A 16,223-nucleotide genomic window follows, 5' to 3' on the forward strand; every position below is an offset into this window, starting at 1 on the left:
ATGGTTGAGAGAGTATGGAAGACGAACCCCAGAGTGGACGTCAATAACAGTAAGAAGTAAAGAAATTGTAGGAAAAATCCATGATATGGTGTTGAATGACCATCGACTGAAAGTCCACACCTGTGGAGTAACGGTCAGCGCATCTGGCCGCAAAACCAGGTGGCCCGGGTTCGAATCCCGGTCGGGGCATGTTACCTGGTTGAGGTTTTTTCCGGGGTTTTCCCTCAACCCAATACGAGGAAATGCTGGGTAACTTTCGGTGCTGGACCCCGGACTCATTTCACCGTCATTATCACCTTCATTTCATTCAGACACTAAATAACCTGAGATGTTGATACAGCGTCGTAAAATAACCCAATAAAAAAAATCGACAAAGTGTGGGAAGTTAGCGAGGTTATGTGCATCTCAATTGAACTGGTGTGCCACATCTTAGTCATGTCTTGGGCATGGCATGTCAAAAGGTTCTGCGTTTGTTAACACTGGAACAAAAGTACATATAATGTCAAATTTCTAGGAATTGCATGGCTTGATTCGAGAAAAATTTGCCCGATTTTTTTTTTTTTAGGCAGTTTGTGACCACTAATGAAACCAGATCAGCTATAACATACTCGTACCAGAGACAAAACAGCAATCCAAACAATGAAAGCACAGTGATTCTCTGCCTCCAAAGAAAGCAAAAACTGTTCAATGGGCTGGGAAAGTCATGACATCTGTGTTCTGAGATTCAAAGAGAATAATTGTTGATTGACTATCTAGCGAAATGGGGAACAATAAGTGGAGAATATTATTCAAATCTTCTGCAACAACTGATAGGGAAAATTCGCAAGACGAGACCAGTTATGGCCAAGAAGAAAGTGTTGTTTCATCACGACATTATACTTGCTGGCATTTGCAATCGTGGTTGCTAAACTATACGATCTACAGTTCGAATTGTTAACACAACCTCCCCCACTCACCAGATCTCGCACACTCAGACTTCTTTCTTTTCCCAAAACTGAAAACTCGTTTGGCTGGAAAGAAATTTTCAGCAAATGAAGAGGTTATTGCAGTAGCAGAAGGCATTTTTGCAGACCTTGAGGAATCTGTTACAAGGAAGATATAGCAGCATTGCAGGACATATGGACCAATTGTGTGAATCTCTTGGGGGGATTATGTTGAGAAATAAAGATTGTTTCAGAATAATCCTAGTTTCATTTCTATGTCAGGCTATGAACTTTTCAAACAACCCTCGTAATGGTCTTAACCATCACATACACGTCAGCATGCGATTAACAAGATGAATGCTACAGTCCATGTGACTCATTAACCTATTGTTAGATTTTGGAGACTTATGAATCAAACCTAGATACTCTCCTAAATGATACCACATCCACCCTTATATACTCTGTGACATTTTTTAGCTTAAAGTGCCTAAATTCCAGTTTCTATTTATCATACATAAATAGGATATTAGTTCAATACTTAACCTTTTGTCGTATATTTTTGTACCTGTGTGTATTTAGTACTTAAAATGTATACAGTTATAGGAATTTTTTCTGCAGAATTTGTTCAAAAAGGTTCATAGTCATATATGCAAACCAATTTATAATGAAGTACTGACACTTTCAGAGTTATTATTCTGATATCGTTTTGAATGAAAGGATGTTCATATAAACACAGATTTTATTGATTCTGAATAGGTGATTCTTAAAGGACGTCTGAATGAGTCATAAGGGTCTTTTACATATTGCCTTCTTCTTCTTCTTCTTCTTTTTTTTTTTTTCTTTTTTCTAACTTTGTAGTTCCAGCTTTCTTTCTTTTGTAAGCCCCAAAACATTACCTGAAAAGTTAGAATAGTGTCTTATAAAGGATAGAATTATTTAGAAAGTGACTATCTTGATCCTCTGAATCTTCACACTCCAGAAGAATATGTTTAACTGTGTCTTTAAGTTGTCCATAGAGATTACAAATACAGTAAAACTTCTTTTATGCATTTAGCAATTATGCGTTTTTTGTCTTATTGGTTTTTTCAGAGGTCTTGGCAAAATTCCTATACTTTCATGTTAATTTATTTCAAATATATGTTTTTCGTTCATAAGTTTTTACACTTATATAGTCGTATTTTAAACCCCAATAGATACAAAACACCATTTCTAAATAAATTTTCCTCGAAATTAGGTTTGCTGTAAAAATATAAGATTGCGAAAATACAGTATGTGTCCATAGTTAAGGTGCGGTCCACTTTGAAATTTGTGAAAATTAAAAGCTCCCCATGCTTGTGTCCAATAGTCTTGTGTCATTCAATGATGTTACTACTTTAGAAAGAGTGAAATACTTCGTAATACATCATAATGTAACTGAACTAATTTCAGGGCATGATTTATTTTTTAGGAACAAGCAGTTCAAAATACAGTAAAATCCCTCGTAACTGGCACCCAAATAACCGGAAATACCAAAACAATGGCGCTTTTGGTGGGCTAAAAAAAAATTTTAATCTGCCAGATTGCCACAGTCTGGGCCATCAGTTTTGTCACATTAGGAAGTTCGCACGAACTTTCATTTTCAGTGAATATTCAAACCTAAAATTTGTGTATTATTTGTGTTGTGTGATGTGTTTTAATGAAGAAAATTCACACAGTTTTTGTGTTTATTTAGTTATGTTCAAGCCATCAGTGTTGCCACATTAGAAAGTTCACACGAACTTTCATTTTCAGTGAATATTCGAACCTAGAATTAGTGTATTATTTGTGTTGTGTGATGTGTTTTAATAAGGAAAATCCACATAGCTTTATGTTTATTCAGTTATGAGCAAGTGATAGAGAAATAAGCTTCATATGGCTGCAGTTTCAACATTTGGCACCATGAAATACAAACTTTTTTTGTATACCGGTATTTATTCAGTTATCCGGCAAAATCTTGTATCCAGAACTAGCCTGGTTCCTTTGCTGCCTGTTAAGAGGAATTATACTGTAGCTGCTTTTTTTTTAACAATCACATAATATTAAAATGCTATTTCAAATGTTATTAAATGTCATTTCAGTTATATATTTTTTTTCACTTATGAATGTCTTTCTTCAGCCCCCAATAAAAGCTTATAAATAAAGTTTTACTGTAGTTGTGAAATTTCCGTATTTAAAAAGTACATCACTATGAATTAGACTATAGCTTGGTTGTGCTTATGTATCAAAATCAGACTAGATGTGCTGTGTGATCAGTTGATTGGTGACCATATCTTTGAAGATCATACACACACACACACACACATACACACACACGACGATGAAGTAAAATAAATTGCTACATTCAAACACACCATCTGCTCTTATAATAAATTTATGGTAGTTATTTTATGCCCTGTGAAATAAAATGCTGACATCCTTTTCTCAGACTAAGTAAAAAAAAAAAAAAGGCTTTCAACATTCTCTAAAAACATATTTGTGATTTAAGAAATAGTAAGCGTTTTAGTATTTTGATTTTCTTTTTACGTATTTAACTCTTTGAGTAGGTTTTTTTCTAAAGGTTCAATTTGTTTTGGAGTCGTAATTATTTAGAAGGTTTCTTTAATCAAAATGACTGAGTAATAAACACTGGTAGTATTGGTGTAACTTTGTGAATCTATATACAGGACGATTCAAATCAATTGTCAGATTAATTTAGGTGGTGGTTTGTGTGGAACGAAGGATAATGATAGGAATTTTTGGTAGGATAACATCAATGGAGTGTTATTAATAAAATTGCAAGTTGCGCCTGCAGCCATGCATGCATCCTTTCTTACATTTTTATTGTGGAGTATATTGTTGTGTGCACTTCCTTTGGAACACAGCAGTGAATGATGTGGATTTCACAGCACAACAGATGTTAATAGAATTGTCAACATACATTCTCAAGATTATGCTGAAAGTAAACTGTACAAAAACAAAAGTGCCTGAGATGAAAAAGAACGATAATATATTTCTATATCCAGCATGAAGCAGGAGGAATCTGCCTCTTAGTCATAGTGACCAATTCGTAGGTCAGGTGTGGCCAACCTATTTTGAGCTTGGGCTAGTAAATTGTACAAAGTATTTGAAAGGCCACCTAGTTTAATTTATATTAACAACCATTTTTGATATAATCTGAGGTAATCCATAAGTAGAATATTCAGATAAGTGTATATTTAAAAAGTCAGTTTTTAAAATCATATAATTATCATTATTCACTTTTTTATTTTGAAAGATCATCATATAATTGTACACTTTTTTTTAATTATCTTGAAAGGAAGTGCACTGAATTGTTATAACTAGAGCCCGGATGTTAGGCACAATGCCTTTTTTAAATTGAATGTTTATATTAAAGATCTATTAGAGGTAAACACATTTCCATACATTTGGGGATGATAGGCCCAATTTTTATTTTGTTTTTTGCCTCTTTTAACTCCTGTTGCCTATTTTAAGGTTAAATGTCTTTTTTTTTTTTTAGCCTTTTTATGTCGTTATTGTACATTTTCTATATTTTAATGCATTTAAAATAAACTGCACATAAATTATATTAAAACAAAAAAAAAAAAAAAGAACAGTTGTACAAATTAAAAATATAGCCTACATTCACCTCACACAGATATTTTCTGAGAATCTTTCTCCAGCAATACATATGTTTCCGAGAAGTCGTAAACTTTTCTCCCCTACTGATTCCATCTTTTATGTCACTTAACAAAAACATTTGAACAGAATAACCGTCAGTGCTCAGGTCACTTCGGGGTTTACCAGCGAAAGAAAGAGGATGTTATTAAAAGCAAGTCTCCAGGTCCCGTTGCTGTTGTTGCTTGCAATCACAAGTCACGCGTACTTTGAAGTCTCTAATCCCTTCTCACACCCCTCTTTTTGATACAATACACAATTGGTTTTTCCCGATCTCTGAAAGAAAGTAGAGACAGTCCTGAAATAAGTTGTTTTAAGTTTGCTCCAAACAGTTCAATAGAAGTAGAAAGATCTTTTTCCACCATGAAAAACGTTCTCTCTGACAGGCGGCTCACTATGACAGTTGACAACTTAAAAAGGTATCTTGTTGTGACATGTAATCAAGGAAAGCGAGTACCGTATGGGATAGTTTATTAAGTATTTGTCTATTTTTGTCTGTTTCCATGAATAATAAATGCCTATTTTTACTACTTTTAGTGCCTATATATCTGCCTATTTTAACCAAAATAAATGCCTAAACATCCAGGCTCTAGTTGTAGCAGTGCTTCTTGCAGTATTTAATAAGAACATTAAAATTAATTTTGAAGACCTGCAATGTTAATGTGATTTTTGAACTTAATTTACATTTAATATGTTATTTAATATTAGGAGCAATTTTTAATGTGTACAGAACAAGCATATTATCAAGATGTGAATCTGTAATAGTTGAGCGTAATTTTTTCGTAACATTCATGACAGCAAAAATTTTCTGACAAATATATGTGGAACCAAATCTGCACATGAGCCTTAGAGCAAGATCATGAAGTTCAGGAAACCGATCTAATAGGAACATGTTTCCAGAAATCCATCAAGTTAGAAGCAGTGGGTGATCCACAATGCTCTTTAAATTTAGCACAGAATCCTGAGTTATTTTGGATTTGTGTAATTTCAATTTGCAAGGATGGGGAGTATTTATGAACCTCAGAGTCTGATATACAAAATGTATTTATGAATAAATCTAGGTTACTCTTTCGAAATAAGAAAATCGAGTTGAGAATGCCTTGCACAAAGATGTAATAGCCCCTTGTATTTTAAATGATCCAGGATAAAGTCACTGTGTTTACTTAACATATGTTGAATGTTTGGAAAATGATAAGCGTGCACTGCTCTAAGCTGTTGCAAAATAATTTAGGTTTTATTTTAAAAGTGTTGACTTAATTGACCATAAATGGAAGCAAAGTCTTTTCCTTGTAAACGTTTAAGAATATTCCAATGATGTGACATATCCACTAAAGATGCCAAATCATAAAGCTGCTCTAATTTTTAAGTAAATCACACTCCAAAGGCAAAATCTTTCAAAGAACTTATTCTTTCAATTTGAAAAATGCGACAGCATTTCTCCTCTAGAAAGCCACCTCACAGAGTTGTGAAGTAAAATTTCATATTCATTTATTTCTTGTACAAAAAGTTCTCTAAACTCTCTTAGATTGAGAGCACGTGATCAAATCATGTTAATGCAATGCACAACAGAAGTAATGATGTATTGAAAGTCCATGCCTTCAGCACAAAAAGCCTCTTGGTGAATAATACAGTGATATGAAAATAACTTCCAATCTGAAAACTGCTCAAGCAAAGAAACATAGCCATTCCTCTTCTCTAATATTGTTGGGGCACCATCTGTACAAATGCTCTCAAGTTTATCGTTGTCAGTGTCACAATTTTCGACACAGTTTATCATTGCTTCAAATACATCTCTTCCATTTGTTGTGGTTGATAATTCACAGAGTTTTAAAAGTTCCTGAAACACATCAAAATTGTCGTTTATGCACTTCACAAAATATGTAACTGACCATTATTATCTTGTCATGTCGCAACTCTCATCTGAGAAAAATTTGAAAACGTTTCTTCAATGCACCTCATAATTGATTTCGTGGAAGGGAAATATTTTCTGCTTTTCATTTTATGTTGGTATCACCAGCATTTTCTACAAAGATGGAGATGCTTCTTTAATCAGCTTACTGTCTGAGAACGATTCTTTTCTTCTTAGTGAGAAAAAGTGATATTTTGTAAGAAGCTTTTACCATGTTTTTAATTTCTCCACTATTTTTAACAAGCAAGTTTTTCTTATTTTAAGTCCTTTTTCTTCGAGATATAGTCAGTTCTTAAACAGAGTTAGGAGGATATGACTTGTTGAATGCATCATGTATTTGTCTGAAAAGCCTTTTCAGGTTGTACTTTTTAGGCACTGCTGTTGAACAGATCAAACAAATCGGTTTCAAAGCATTTCCCATGATAAAGAGAAACTGTTCTTCATTGAATGCTCGGACATCCACTTCACTTTCAATTTTTCTCTTTGACGAACCATGCCATATTAATTCACATTACAAAACTACAATATTAGGCTTAACCTGAGAGGCCTCCTCAGGGCCTAACATGCTCTTGTATTGTTAAAAACTGCCAGCACTACGCAACACAAGCTGCACACACACAGTGCAGCAATCTCTTGAAGAAAAATAAAAATTAACCATAAATATATTGATAGTTGCTTAGAACCTAAATTGGCTTGAATGTGCCATCTGTTTCAGTGGAAGTAAATTAACTGTAAGTTACTTGAAAACCAGTTTCTATGAATTGGACACATTACTTACTATACTTTGTAATCATAAATAGGCTTGCATTTGATTTTGAGTGATGTGCGAGCCAATCAAAATGTCTTGATGTGCCATTGCTTGGCTTGTGGGCCAAGGGTTGGCCACCATGGTCTTAGGTGATAGTACCTTTGCAAGCTATAGTACTTTGAAGTCCCAGGTTGGATTCCTGGCTATACTTAAGAAATTTTTCAAGTGTATAGATGCTGATATATAGTCTACCTAGTCTTGTGATTGCAAAAATTGGCGAACTCCAGTTAAAGAAAATCCATAACACCTGTGAGGACTCACATCATGATCATGAAGCACCCCTATCCCCGTCTGATAGGTACACAGTTGCTTATAGATAACAAGTGCTCAACTCAGCCCTGACCCCCCTGTGAGGCTGTAATGGCATAGATTTCAGTTTAGTTTTTCATTCTCTACGGTTAATTTCTGCAGAAAGTTCCCCATGTCAAAATTATTCTGTTGGCACCTAAAACTAATCATATCTGTTTGTAACAGCGGTTTTGAATCACCCTATATAATATATGGTATGAAAACGTGATAGAACTTGCGTTTATTACTTGCAGTCGCATTAATCACATTTTCTACTGTTTATTTAAGGTTGACTATTAGACGTGCTTATATATGTTGTCACTGGATGTGGGATTGTAGAAAGAAAAAGTGTTAGACAGTTATGGCCTATATGGCAAATTAAAACGTTCAGAACATAGCTTCCTTAAACTTTTTTTGCCTTAAACTTTTTTTTTGCCTTGTGTAATGTTAATTAGACATAGCATTATATTTTTTAAGGTCATTGATAGTGATAATAGTTTAAAACAGTGTAAGGACAACCAGAGTCTGTACATTTTTTATCATATTATTCTGTTTTAACAAACACATCCACAGTCCTCTCTGGTTCTTCTAGTATTACGAGTTGAAGTATAGTTACATACATACATACGTAATATGCGTAACTTCCTTCTTAAAATAATAATTTTTTTAAATTTCTGTGTTGAGATATACATGTGAGAAGGCTTTTAGTTTTGAGGAATTTTTTAATTATTCTTTTAAGTCTTACAAACATATTTTTGACATGTGATATTTAAAATTCTTTGATATTCTGGAATGAAAACCGTGGACTGTATATTTGTTCAGCATTCATCATTTTTTGTATGCAATTCTAAGTCTAAGATCGTTTTGTTATTAACTGTGTGTTGTTAACTTATATAACTTTATTTAGTATACTGTAGGTCTATACAATCATTGAGTACTAAAATTAAACCTCGCAATAACAAAGTGATTTTTGTATCATTCTGCACTTTAGATCATGTTTAGTTTGTTACCTTCCTTTAGATGGGCTAATGTCTTATCTGGTGTTGCTGTGACAAAGTGTTTCTTCTTTCTTTCTGAAATGTGTTGTCGAATTCTGGATGATTGGCAAGGAAAGTCATTTGTCCTCTCTCATTCCAATATTATTCATAAATATTTTCAAGATGAGCTACTGAAGTACAGATTTTAATATGATCTAAATCTGTTTCTTCTTGTAAGTCACATAACAGACAATTTAGAGATTGATATATTCCAAATCTATGCAAATACTTGGCCAGACAATCATGTCTTGTAGTCAGTCTGAACGCTGCTACAGATGAGTTCTGTGGTAGGTAAATCAGGAATCACATGTGGATTTTGATGCAAATGTTCCGTTTCTTTTCTTGTGATTTGGATATAAAATTGTGATTATTAATATCTTTGTTTATTAATTTAATGAGCCGCTTTACAGAATGAAATGTAGATTTAACAACAGGTGTGTAAAATGGCTGTACTACCCTTCTTAGCCAAAGCATCGGCATTTTCATTTCCAAGAATTCCACAATGAGATGGAATCCATTGGAAAATTATTCTAGGAATTAGAGACTATTGATAAAATAGCCGATTTAAAATCTGACATTATGACTGCATTTCGAAATTTGGTGATATGATATAAAATATTTCTAAGTCTTTCATTTATGGCTGTAATTTCTCCACCGAAACTTACTGTACCATAACCCAAAGGTCTATAAAGTGAAAAAAATAGAGCAGGATATATATGGAGCCCATCGTGTAAAAGATATTCAAAGTTTGTTTCTATTTTACATATTTCCTCTGTAAAGTTTACATTGTATTCTATGTTTAATAGAGTTTATATATATATATATATATATATATATATCGAGTTCATCATTTAAAGGATATCCTGTGTTAATTCAAGAATTCGAGGTTTGTTTCTATTATACATATTTCCTCTGTAATGTTTAAATTGTATTCTAAAGGGTGTCCCATTTAAGTCTAGAAACAGGGAAATCAGCTTTTACAGAATATTCTCAATATGTTCCCCATTCTGCAATGTGCATTTATGCAGCCGGGTCACCCAATCCTGGAGAACACGTTGAATGATGTCTGGTGTAATTTGTGAACATGCTTCAATGATGCACGCCTGCAGATGAGCACGGGATTGACCCCAGAGATAAAAATCCAAAGGTCTCAGGTCTGGGCTTTGTGCAGCGTTAATATTTAATTAATATTAGAGGAGGAAAATTCGCGCCGGGGATCATACCTGGGTTCTTGGTTGTACGTACCAAGCACTCTCATCATTGAGCTACGCCAAAGTTCAATCCACAGCACCGGATCGAACCCCTCTCCTCCAGTATTTTTCTCTTTGTGGTCTGACTCCAAGTTGGGCATGTATATTGATATTTTATATGAAATCAACTGCCATTATACAAGGAGCGCACTCAGTTGAGTGACTTGGTGGCTGGGATTTCACAGTAATATGCACAGTAATCTGTACAGTAATATGCACTGTTGCTCGAAGAATCTACGTAAACATTATTTGTGCAGAGGATTGCTGTCTGACGAGTAACGCATTTTTTGCCAATTAACTTCACCACAGACATAAAAGTTGGCTTTATCACTGAACAGAATACTGCTTGGAAAGACAGGATCCTTATCACATTTGTACAGGACCCATTCATAAAATTGCATTTGTCGATCTGGATTATCCTCACTTAACTTCTACAGCATTTGGAGTTTGTAAAAGTGCCATTTCTGTGCCTTCAAAATCCTTTGGATGCTGCATTTGGACACATCCGTTTCACTGGACATTCGCCTCAAAGATTTATTGGGACTTACTGCAAACTGACCAAGAACAGCGATTGATGTTTCTTCATCGGTGGATCTCTGTGGGGGACCACTACGCAGCTTATCTTCAACTGTTTGCTTAAATTTCTTCACCAATTTGTAAACACATGAGAATGAAATGGATACATGTTCGGGATGCAGTCTGTTGAATTCATCACCCACTTTTGTCAGACTTCTTCCACCATACAGCAAAATGACTTTGATACATTCCTCTTTGTTCAAACCCATCATTTAAATGTCAACCTACAACAAAAAAGACAAAAATATAATATTTTCCATATGTTTCCAGACTTACGGGACACCCCGTATGTTTAATGGAGTTAAGAAATTTGATTTTATTTGTAAATTTTTTTAAAATGTGGAAGGTTAATTTTTTGTTGTATGTTCTGAACCAATGAAGTATGTTTTTTTTTTTAAGTCTGCACAAAGATGTATATGAATGATATAAATGCCAGTTATTTTGTGGTAATTGAGTAAGTTTTTCGTATTGAATGAGTGTTTTTTTTTTCTATTGTTAAGTCCTGCCTGGGTGGCGCAGTTGGTATAGCACTGGCCTTCTGTGTCTGAGGTTGTGGGTTCGATTCCAGCACAAGCCAGTGGCATTTAAGTGTGCTTAACTCATTTCAGTAGATTTACTGGCATTACTTCTGTGGGACAAAATTCCAGCACACCGGGGATGCTGATATAATCTCGGCAGTTGCGAGTGCCATTAAATAAAACAGTATTATTAAATCTACTGTCATTTTGATAACCAATTATATTGGTGAGACAATTCATGGAATCTATTGGGGATGTTTTGATTCTTTCAGTGATAAGTCTAAATACTTGGTTTTGTATCTTTTAAAATATTTTGCTGAAATACATTGATAACAATACAATAATAATCATAAGAAATTTATTATCACACTTATTTTTTACTGCAATATGATTTCATGATTGTACTGCTGCAGTGGACAGCCATTCATTAAAACTCCTATGCCACATACATTTCAATTCCATAGTAGGACAGTATAACATGGAAAGTAAGTTGAGACAGAACATTGTAAGCTTCTCATAATTATATTCCTTACAATATTTTTTACATTATACAGTGTATATGTTTCGAACAAATGTGTATTTTCTGTATCTTTCTGGTGCATTGAGCTTACTGTAACATAATTGTGTAAACGAATGGAATAAATTATTATGTTTAACCCTTAACTAGTAATATGTATCCATTGGACAAGCACACATTTTCATTTTGTTTTGTTAAATTTAATTCCCAGTCTTATACATGCAGTCATTATTAGCATTGCCTTCACTAGAATTTTGGTAATAATTTCTTCAGAATTCTCAGTATATCATAGGCTTATATAACCCGTAACATTGAAGTGTTGCATGTCTGTTGGATACATGTTGTTCATTGAAGTTATTTTGCTATCAGTCCGTTATTTGATCTCTTTAGAGAAGAGTAGGATGAACATAATTTAAAGATTTGGTAATATAAATATAGACTGCCTCCTTGGTGTAATGATTAGCTTGCCTGATTATGAAGCAGAAGGTCTCGGGTTCGATTCCTGGCAATACCCAAGATATTTTTCAATAGTATAGGATCTGGAATGGAGTCTACCCAGCCTCTTGATCAGAAAAAATTGGAGAGTCAAAGATAGTTGGTGAGCCACAGTTAAAGAAAAACCACTTAGTACATCTGTGGGAACTTACAGAACTGACCATGCAGCAGCCTGTCCTTTCTTATAGTTATGCAGTTGACTTTTAGATAGCAGGTGCTGAACTCTGCCCTGGCTTCTCCTGTGGCTGTAATACCATGGAGTTTATTTCTTTAATACAAATATAGCTATCTGTATCTTTACTCAGAATTTTTGCATGTTAACAAATTGGCAGAAGGGACAGAAATGTCTTATCAAGTGGAGAGAAAATAAACTTGTAATAGGTGACCTTGACTTTGAAATCGAAATGTCAAAAATATGGACGAAGGGAGATAAAAAAGGAAGGCTCTAGGAGGACAGATTCATTTATTTTTCTTCTTCAGATATTAATTAATCGCTCAGTTTTTAAAATATCAAAATTTCAAATGTGTGTAATTCTGATAATGAAGCTCAGATTCTTGTAAGGCACTAGTTAATTCAAGACAGTTTTATTCTTTATCTCTGTTTCAAAAAGCAGTCCCAGTATCACCTGGTACAGTGTTACAGAAAATCTTGCGCAGAAGTCGATGACACCTCAACAGCACAACAGGCTCAAAATTCCGAAATTGCGGGGAGACCTGAAAATGGTGTTTCATAAAATTTTGAAAGGACCCGAAGATGATACCATCAAGGCCAAAACAATATTATAAAGTGATAAACTGGATCGAAAAAGAAAATGCAGTCTGTGCCCCTATCAAAGAAATAGGAATACTGCATACAAGTGCATAAAATGAGGATGCCCCATTTGTCTGGATTCTTCTAGAAAATTGTGTATCATATGTTTAAAGAGTTAAGAATGTGATTTGGATGTTTACATATTTCATTGTGTTTGTATCCACTTCGTTTTTCATATTTATAGAATTCAATATTATGTTTAAATATTTTTTAAAATTTATGTCGATTTGCTTATAGTATTAATATCATATGTTCAGAGTTGTAATTTAAGAAGGTTATTAAAAGCGCTTTGAAATAGTTTTGTATTTTATTCATGTCCTACAGACAAACAATACTCAATGTAGAATATGGGTTAAGGTTTAAATTGTATTTTGTTGAAGAATGGCACATACTATTAACAGTGTTTCATTTACATTTGTCTGTACACTTAAGAGCTTCTGACATTGTTAACTCAGTTTCAATTTACACTGTATATGTAGTCCTGTTATTGTGAACATTTTATTGTGTAATTATAGCAAATTTAACATTGAAAAAGTAATGGAGTAAATGGCTTTATAGTAGGCAACTGAATATCTTATTTTCTTGTAAATGTATAAGTATTAGAAGAATTCAAATCACAATATGCTTTTTGATATGGTTTACAAGTTATAATTGTTTATATACAGGATCAACCATAAATAATGTAATTAATTTCAGGGGGTTATTCTTTGAGATATTTCAAACAAAAAAGTTGAATACAGTTTTGCTCGGTTTTGCTTCCTTTTGGAGATAAAAATTGTTTTATATGAAACATTTCTTAGTGTGTTTTGAGAAATATGTTCAGTCAATTGAAGATGAGACATATGAACTAAGTCATGTGAAAAACATTGTAGTAATGTGGGTCTTAGGAAGTTACGAGATTTCAAACTTTCACACTGTGATTGTTATTAAGAAGATTTGAATTTTGCAACTTTGTGTTAAGATTTAAATGTATATGACTTAAAACTGCTGAGTTAAATCGGTATGGGTTGTATATTTGGTTTTGCTTTCCTTGGTTCAGCCGAGGCTTCATTATCTCCCTCAAGGTAAGAGATCACTGGGATGCCCAAGAAATGCGGGAGGGACAATTCTTCTTTGAGACTGTAATGGGCCACACAGCCTAATACTTGGAGGGATGATGATGATGATGATGATGATGATTTACTTGGTAACTCCAAAACAATTGGTAACCTTCTGTAACAGAGTCAGCAGAGTAAACAATCCTTTGATATCTCCAGTGATTGGACCCTTTTAATGTAATCTGTATGTAGTTCTGAAATGTTAAGAGAAATTAAATTAAATATAAACACGAAGTTGCAAAACTCAAACTCTTATTAACTTCATAGACTGATTTGCCATATGTCTGTACGCAACTCTCTAGGATAGTTCTGTAAAGGCTTTGCATATCGTTGGCTTACTTTATTTTTAATTTTTTTTTATGTCTCTTTATCAACTACAATGGTTATCTAGCATCTGGGTGAAATTAAGATGATAATGCCAGCAAATAAGTCCAGGGTCCAGTGCCGAAAGTTATTCAGCATTTGCTCTTAATGAGTTGAAGGAAAAGCCCGGAAAAAATCCTCAACCAGGTAACTTGTCCCAACTAGGATTTGAATCTGGGCCTGCTTGTTTCACGTTCAGACATGCTGTTACGTCACAGATATGACTTACTTCTAAAACCTCTTAACTGCAGTTGATGAAATTGTACGGGAGAGCATGTGACTTCTTATTCTTTTTATATCCTAGCTAACAACTTTATGCTTTTGTCATTTATAAAATATAAGAACATTTGTAGACTTACGAGGTGTTATCAGCAGATACACTTTGAAAATATACACACATTTCAATGTTGAAAAAATTGAACTTACGAGGTTTTAGAACTAAGCCGATGATATGCATGTAAGTATCATCCACAATTGCACAAAACTTTCCACTATTTGCCATCGATATTTTAATGCAGTCTTTTCGAGTTTATTGCAGAGAACCTGGTCTGTACTACCATGGTTGTAAAGCATAAGTTCTTTTAGAACCTCTCAAATCTTATTCCAACTTGGGGGTTCACTTAGTTTCTGATATGGGAAAAATGGCTGGTCCTTCATGAGGGGAATAGGCTGGATGCTGATTTTCTGACTGTTGTGAACGAATTACCTACAGATAGTGATTTGGAGAATGGTATTAGTAATGTTGATTATGTTCAAGATGAAGGTGATGTTTAAGAAAATAGCAAAAATGAAGAAAATGTTGTAGATAATAGTGAAAGTGATCCCATTGCGTCAGGCAGTGATGTTGCATGGAAATGGAAGAAAATAGATTCTAATTTTAGAAATAATAAAATTCTATTCACGGGGTATAGACTAGATGGCATTTCGGAAGGCGGTCAGCTACTATATGCGCTGTAGCATTTCTGGTATGTGATGTCACAAGATTGTACAGTAGAACCAGTGGGAATCAGTCTATAACAAGTACTTCCCGAGTTCGTTTGTTCACGTTGAGTGTTTCAATACAATGAATAAGTAAAACTAACATTTACTGTGTGTGTGTGTATGTAAGATAAATAAATGAAAGAAGAGATTGTAAAAAGACAAGTATTGCACAGGCAAGCGAGGAAAATAGTGTTTAAGGTGTACAATTATTTTAAAAATGTTGACGAGCAGAATGCTGCCAGCCATCTTGATGCTGACTGCAACGTTGCCAACATGCAATAAACGATTGCAGAAGCATGTGTTGTGGGATTGAGAACCGTGCAAAGAATATTGTTAGTGAAGGAAAAAGGATTTATTTGGTGTCATGCTTACAGTAATCAATGGGTAAGGTCATTATTGTCTTTTGATAATTTAAATTATATCCTGTGCTATTTGTATTGCACGTGCGTGTGAAGTACAGACTGATTATTTAGTCCTGACAGCTCAGCGACACGAAAGAGGGGAAGTAATAGGAGGAGTGGGGAGAGTTCCAGAGTAGAGATAAGGGCAAGCGATCGGTAAAGGAATGCAGTACAGCTTATTTGTACTGGAAACATACCGCTTTAACTGCACACATGACATCCAATCGCTCCTAAGGCAAGTGAGTGAATAACTCAAACATCCCTTGGTGTAACTAAATGGACTGACCTAACCCAGGCGCAGATTGCTGGTGACTGTCAGGACTAAATAATCGTACTGTACAATATGGCAATGTTGTACGCTGTCTTGCTCTCCCTCTATGTCTCTCTCGATGGAAACGCTAGCAGACTACCACCTTCCAAATTGCCGTCTACTCTAGTCGTCTTCTAAAATTTTAATAGTGTTCTCGACAGTTTTTATTTATTTTTTGATCGAGAACTTGACCTAATTATGAGGGAAACAAACAGATATGCAGATGTGTATATACAAATCCACTCCTTGAACCCAAGGCAGTGGCAG

General features: G+C 34.3%; 1 protein-coding gene across 16 annotated transcripts in view; it reads left to right on the forward strand.

Moving 5' to 3' along the window:
- LOC138701344 (uncharacterized) overlaps window positions 1-16,223 on the forward strand; it is a 133,951-nt gene that overhangs the window by 24,127 nt on the left and 93,601 nt on the right. The window contains exon 4 of one of the 16 annotated variants that reach the window (XM_069828261.1): window positions 566-1,727. The exons of the other annotated variants lie outside the window; for them this stretch is intronic. Coding sequence (XP_069684362.1) covers window positions 566-707 — 142 coding nt within the window. The 3' untranslated portion in view covers window positions 708-1,727. Of the gene's footprint in view, window positions 1-565; window positions 1,728-16,223 lie in introns of those variants that run through there. 16 annotated transcript variants of the gene reach the window in all.

The sequence above is a fragment of the Periplaneta americana genome, chromosome 1 (genome assembly GCF_040183065.1).
Source record: "Periplaneta americana isolate PAMFEO1 chromosome 1, P.americana_PAMFEO1_priV1, whole genome shotgun sequence".
Classification (NCBI taxonomy): Eukaryota; Metazoa; Arthropoda; class Insecta; order Blattodea; family Blattidae; genus Periplaneta; species Periplaneta americana.